We start from the raw sequence: 7,284 nt of genomic DNA, 5'->3' as shown, positions 1-7,284 counted from the left end.
CAAATAAATGATTAAAAAGCAAACAAACAAATAAACAAAAAATAATATTCAAATATATGGAATGCCATTCAAGACAAATAACTGATTAAATAAATAAACAAACAAATAAACAAAAAAATAAGAATACAAATAAAAATAATATTCAAATATATGGGATGCCATTTAAGACAAATAAATGATTAAATAACTAACAAACAAAAAAAAGGAGAGAGAGGTAAAGGAAGGGCTACAGATCACGTGAACGCGCCAGCCAGGAAGCGGCCAATGCGCGCTCTCGGCTCCCGTCGGGCCGGGCTCAGTGAGGAGACTTGGACTAATTTGTTCCAAACAAAGTAGAGCTCACCACACTCAGGCCGATGGTACAGTCACACTGAGCCGTTGTTTTCAGTTGTTGCATTCTCTTTGAATTCCTGAAATCAGCCGTTTAAAGTGACCAGATATGGGTCCCGGATAAAGGAGAGAATCTTCCAGAAACACCGAGGACTGCGGGCTTTGGTTAGCGGGCAGAGCGCCGCGGCCCGCTGCCGTGAAGGAGCTTAGAGCCGGGAGGAGGAGGAGAAGGAGGCGCCGGCCATTGTGTGTCAGGAACCGAATTACATTCTCGCCAAATTAAAGCCCCGTAAGTCTCCAGTCTTAATGTCAATAATAATGTAGCATTTAATGATAGGCGGGGGTCAGGTCTGACGGGATGTCATGTTGTTGTGTTGTATTAAATAGATCATAGCCGGATCAAGCCTTTGGTGTCAGCTAGCGTTAGCTCCATGTGGCTAATGACATTAGCTTTTCGAAGACTGTAGGAGCGTTTGATTGTGTGACCTGATCTGCGCTCTGTTTGTAGGATTGAAGATCAGATGTGTTATCGTACTTATAAACGAGCTTTAGCATCAACTCAGACATGGTGCAGTACTATTGTAGGCGGTTATTCTAGCCAGAACGCTATTTTAAACATAAACAGCCCAAGATTGTATTGTCTCATGCTCCTCAATGTGAACCAAGGACTTTAAAGTAACGTTATGATGTTATTAACTAAAGATATTTCGCTAATTCGAATAAATGAATCAATTTAACAAACATCTTCAGATAAATTACTTTAATTCAACGCTATAGGGATATGTATATGTCTAATATTGACCGGCACATGACAGTCTGAAACACGTGTGTCTCAAAATAAACGAACCCTGCAGTTGGCTGCTAACTTACAGTGTTCAAGCTAACAGCTCTGGGCACGGGGAGCTGCCTGGTTAAACTCGCTAGCTAGCTTAACGAATATCACCCATGTTTTAAGTAAATTTGCTGTACTGATCGCCGAATAAGATGGCTGATGTAAGCTGTTGTCCTTTGTTTGTCATTTGACTGTCCAAGCTAGCAACTTGCTGTTGCTATGCTAAGGAAACGAAGCAAGGCTGGTTCATTATGTGCTGCCCAGTGCTTCCTTTTGTAAGACATAATGTCCATGTCTCGTACAGAATTGTTGTAGTTACCTGCAACAAACCTGCTCTTAATTAGTTTTGAACAGTGAACCACTCTCCCCCCCACCCTCTGTGTGTGTGTGTGTGTGTGTGTGTGTGTGTGTGTGTGTGTGTGTGTGTGTGTGTGAGTTATATAAACATAGTAAAGGCAGATTATCATGAGCTCTTTAACTTTACACCCCATTAGACATGTCAGAATCCCTTTATTGTCATTGCACAGGGTAGCAAGTACTAGTACAACGAAATTTGCCACCAACCCGTCCAAAACATATAAAACACACACAAACAATATGACAGAAGTGAACAGGACAGGAAAACGGGGATGAAGAAAGAGAAATACAGCTCAACATGAGGAGAGGAAAGGAGGAGAAAACAGTGAAAAAAACTGAGCAACATAAGCATAATGCACATTACAAACAACAAATACGAATATGAACATGGGACATACTGATGACAATTATATGCATTGCTATTATTTTCTCCACTTGACTTAAATTACTTTCTGTACTCTTCTTCAGGTCCCCATCCCTAATCAGCCTTCCTGATTCTGTTCTGGGAGAGTTCAGACAAGTATCATCGCCAAGATAGCCGGGCCAGGTAGGAAGAGGCACACCTCAGATCCAGACCCCAGCAGCGGTAGTGATTCCGGCGACGGGCGGCCTGTTAGTGCCAAGTGCCCAAAGATGGCCAGCAGCGGTGGTAATGGAGCGGCTGGTAATGAGACTGTGGGCCGTCGTGGTGGGGCTCAGCAGAGGGGAGGCAGCGGTAGGGAGAACAGCTCAGACCTGTCCTCCAGTACCAGTAAGAAGAAGCAGAAGGACAGGGCCAACCAGGAGAGCAGAGAGGCTAAGAGGGCAACAGCAGCAGCAGCTGCAGCAGTAGATGGACTTATTGCAGAGGTCAAGAAAGGTATGTTTTTCACAAGTAAACATTTGTTATTGATTATTTTGCTGAATGTTTGTTTCGGGTTAAACTGTCATCTAAAGAAATACAAAACAAATAGAATAGACAAATTATAACCACGCTGCAGTATAGGCATTCTAGTAGGGCTGCATGATTATGCCCAAAGTGATTATTAATCACGATTGTTCATCATGTTAGGGAAAACATCTGTATTTTTATTGCACTACTTTTAAACAAACAATAAGAACAGTTTTTTTTAGTGTGTGCACAGAGTGTCTGGTGCTTGTTGTAAACAAACAGAGATCGCTAAGTGAACACCTCCTGCAGCAGCAGCACATACACACTGTACTGCACACAGAGCTAACTGTTAGCCTATTAGCAATTTGCAGACTGGACGCTAAGGGGTCAACATCCCCTCCGGCTCTGCAGCTGGAAAGACTGCTGCAGGAGAACTGTGCCGTTTCAACTCGTTCTTATTGGAACGAGTCTCCAATAACACCAGAAATAATCGCTGGATTTGTCGCCAGTCGCTTTTTTGAAAAATAGTCGCTAAGGGGGTCTGAAAAGTCCCTTAATATAGCAACAAAGTCGCCAAGTTGGCAACACTGCTTCGCCAGCTTTTACAAATGTCTTGTTGTGGTGTCGAGTACTACGTCACATCCTGCTTAGCGCTCTATCCAATCAGCAGCCAGGCTTTTTTCAGGGGAGAAAAACTGCCCTGCTCTTCTACAGGGACAAAAAAGTCCAGTCAAAAGACCGCTCAGGACAGCTCATATTCAATTTAGGGGCGTTTCAGTGATTGAGACCCGCCTCATTCTTGGTATTGGACTGTAGTGGAAACACCCTTTATGCTACAGTCCACATGGTGACTTGAAGGTACCACTGCAAGGTGCGCTCGCTCATTATTTATTTAGGCAGCTAGATGAAACTTTAACTATGCGTTCGCCCCCTGGTGATTGGTGGACTACTGGTGTAGAAAGTGTTTGATTAGATATGCGGGAGAGCCGCATTTTAAAATGGAAATATCGCCGACGATCAGGTTAATTTAATTGTGGTGGCCAAAATCATGATCACAATTAAAATTACATTATTGTGCAGCCCTACGTTCTAGTATAATATTGAGTTAATATACACAAGGCAGATATGGTAGTACATTTATTACCATTGAGGTTTTCTTATAAACAAAGTTTTGATGTCATAAAAGTTTATTGCATTGCCTGTGTACTCCTGGTCCCTGTATGTGTCCAAATCTCCACAGGATGACCACTAGTATTACAATGGAGAAACATTTTACCAATGGGTCTCAGTTTGATTGTTACGTGTGCAAGTATGTTGGCAATGCGATTCACATCCTGCTGCTAGTGTGACACCATTCTACTGATTACCAAAAGGCCAGTTGGCAAACATGGGTATAAAAAACAACATTGGCTTTGCAAATGTTTGAGGAAGGAAATGTATTTAACACTTTTGATTAGACCTCAGGAGACATACAGTCGTTTTCGATACACACAGTGCAAACATAACTTTTGTCAGAAAGCTCTACACTAGGGCTGAGCGATATGGACCAAAAGTCATATCCCGATATTTTTAGGCTGAATATCGATGTACGATATATATCCCGATATTTTTATTGAGAGCAAATGTTCAGTCGAGCCAAATATGACATGTCACAAGTAGTTTTATTGAAACTGTTTATTTAAGTGAACATAAATACTGTATAACAGGAGTACCTTTTTTTTCAAATCAAAGCTCCATAAAGTGCACATTTAAATAAAAAAAAAAAAAAAATACCCTATGAAATAAAATAGGCCAGTCTTTTTCTGAAATAAATATATTTATATGAGAAAATAATAATGAACATTACAAAATAACTAAATATGACAAACCCTAGTAAAGGAATAATTTATATATAAAAGAAAAAATTGAACTATATCGATAAATGCAATATGGTCTAATTCCATATCGCATTTAAAAATATATGAATATATTTTTTATATAGATATATCGCCCAGCCCTACTCTACACAACTCAGTTTTTTTTTTACAAGGCTAAATTGTACATACTACTATATTGTAGTACTAGTTACTGGGTGTAGGAATGGAATATCCATTCCTAGATGCATCCTGGTTCTGCTTTGAAGGATTATGTCTTCATGCAGAAAAGTCAATAATCATAAATTTAGTATATTGTCAGTAAGAAAAAAAAAACAGGGTTTGAGTGCCTGAACTCTTACTGTAAGATATTTTTCAAAATCTAAAAAGTCTGCATTTACACCTCCAATGCAGGATGTGTCTTACTAAACCAAAATATATTGACAGTAAATAATTCTGTTTTTATCAACTATGGATAATTACAAATTCCTATTTTAAAAGTAGCAAGTAGATACACAGTAAGGAAAAGAAAAACATGTATAGAAAGAAAACAATTTGATGCATCAAAATGAATTGATGCATCAAATTGATCCAAATCAAAATTGAATCCTGAGGTGCCTTGAGATTTCCACCCCTACAAGTCACCTTCTTGTAGGTTTACTGTTTTTACATTCCATGCCATATAGCATAGCAGACAAGACACTTGGTTTGTGTATCATCATACAGGTGTAGTGTTGTTTTGTAGGGCTGCAACTAAAGATTATTTTCATTATCTGTTAATCTGTTGATTATTTAAACGATTAATCGATTAGTTGTTTGGTCAATAAAATGTATAAAAATATCAATCAGTGTTTCCCAAACCACAAGATGACGTCCTCAAATCTCTTGTTTTGTCCACAAACCAAAGAGATATTCAGTTTATTGTCATAAAGGAACAATGAAACCAGAAATATTCACATTGAAGAAGCTGAAATTAGAGAATTTGGACTTATTGTCTTTAAAAAAACTGCTCAAACCAATTATTCCATTATCAAAATAGTTGACGATTAATTTAATAATTGATTATTGTTCAATTAATCGAATAGTTGTTGCAGCTCTATTGTTTTGTAGTATATAGGAGTTTTTTATACATAGGATTTATTCTCACCACTGTTAAGCTTTTACTTTGTCGTATGAATATCTGAGGCTTTCTTAGTATTGGTTGTACTGTACAAGGACAAGGACTTTTTTTCATTGTCTGATTGACTAGTTATTCAAAATAAAATAAAAATGATAATAGTTATTAGATGAAGCCCTATATTGAAATCTGATAATGGTGTGGGCACAATGCCAGGTCTACAATTTGGCATCATTATCTGAAAAAAGACAGTTTCACCACGATTTGATGTGTTATTGTTGCACAGTGCTGACCAAAAATTCTGTTGACATTTTTAAACACATTTATGTCATAAATAGGGCCGGGGCTTGATTAAAATAAAATAAAAAAATTAAATAATAATAAATAAAAATAATAAAAATTAATCTAATTAATTACAGGCTTTGTAATTAATTAATCGAAATTAATCGCATATAAATATTTGACCTGAGAACAGTGAGAAGTAATTTTTTTCACATGGATTTTTAGTATACCATTGAATAATGACTGAATACATAAGCTTAAGCAACAAAAATATTGTTTATTTTTGTTCAAGTCCAACAGACCAGTGCAATTTTTGCCATTAAGTGTAGCAATAGCATATTTAGAAATATAGTACATTTCATAAATTCAGGTAGCCTATAGGTAGGTAGACCTTCTGTAAACTAGAATGCTTTGGTTTTAGGGTCATATCTTGCACACAACCATGCTCTTATCGACGCTTCCATCCGTTGGTTTTTAGTAACTAAATGTCCCATCATCCACGGGGCCAACCAAAGCGTCTCATCAGCTTCTTCCTTCATGTTCACTGTGGTTTGTTGTTGTCTGAACTCATCAACGCTAGTTGGTGCTCCAGTATAATCGGTCCGCCTGAAACTCATCCAGTGAAAAAGTTCCACGGTGCAAAAATAAGTGCGATTAAAATGCGTCAATTCTCTAAATGTGTTAATTTTTGTGTAATTAATTAATCTTAATTAACACGTTAAAGTCCCGGCCCTAGTTAAATATTTTTTTGACGCAGCATATTTGTTATACATAACACAGTAAACAGAAAACGCATCACACAGTTAATTTCAGTTCCTCAGGAGTTGCTCTGTTCTGTACAAACCAAATGTGTGGTCCCCATCCTGTAATAAAAAGACAAAATGCAGCCCTATGTGAAGTTACAATGTTGTCTTTTTGATAATTTCACCCCTTTGTTCAATCCATGCTGCTGCCTGAATGTTATTTTTGTATGAGATTACCACTTTGCACATATTGTTCTTATCCATTTTCTGTAGGCTTTGCAACGGTGGTATTTTTTTCTCTCTGCATGTTACATTCACATGTGGATGTGGATTACAGCTTCCTTTATACGGTTTCATGCCTTTCATTGAAGCGCTCGTAGCAACATTTCATTGTCTGAGGAGGAGAGTTGTCATTCAGAGGTGGATTTTTTTTGTTCTTGTTTAAAACCATTCCCACGCAAACATTTCACACTAAGACCATGTAGTAGCCTGCTTTGGTTTTACATGAAATGTCTTCTAAAGCTAAAAATAGTACAACAAATCCTTTTTCAGTTTTAGACTTTAAAAAAAAAGGAGTTGGTTGTCTCGCCTGACACCTGAGGAATTTATTACTGATGTGAAAATATTCTGCATAATCCTTGTTCAAATGAATAAACAACCTTACTTCCTCGTCCTTTGTTTGCGCTGCACTGGAATCATTGCAGTATTGTGATGGCAGTCATGTGATGCATATACCTGACACTGGTTCATCTCTGGAGGTAGAACTGCTGATGTAAGGAATACTACATTCCCCATGAGCCCTTGACCAAAGAGGCTGCTAATTCACAACCCTTTCTCACACAAGTCTGAAGTCAGTGAAGATATAAGTCACTGCAACAATGCAGAGCAGTTCTACTTTC

General features: G+C 38.0%; 1 protein-coding gene across 2 annotated transcripts in view; it reads left to right on the top strand.

The window, feature by feature from the left end:
* Positions 1 to 278: 278 nt before the first annotated feature.
* usp19 (ubiquitin specific peptidase 19) overlaps positions 279 to 7,284 on the top strand; it is a 55,219-nt gene continuing 48,213 nt past the window's right edge. For both annotated transcript variants that reach the window (XM_059333797.1, XM_059333796.1), the window contains exons 1-2: positions 279 to 619; positions 1,988 to 2,378. In XM_059333797.1, coding sequence (XP_059189780.1) covers positions 2,153 to 2,378 — 226 coding nt within the window. In that variant the 5' untranslated portion in view covers positions 279 to 619; positions 1,988 to 2,152. The remainder of the gene's footprint in view (positions 620 to 1,987; positions 2,379 to 7,284) is intronic.

The sequence above is a fragment of the Centropristis striata genome, chromosome 5 (genome assembly GCF_030273125.1).
Source record: "Centropristis striata isolate RG_2023a ecotype Rhode Island chromosome 5, C.striata_1.0, whole genome shotgun sequence".
In the NCBI taxonomy this organism is placed as follows: domain Eukaryota; kingdom Metazoa; phylum Chordata; class Actinopteri; order Perciformes; family Serranidae; genus Centropristis; species Centropristis striata.
This window is presented reverse-complemented; position numbering and strand designations above follow the sequence as displayed.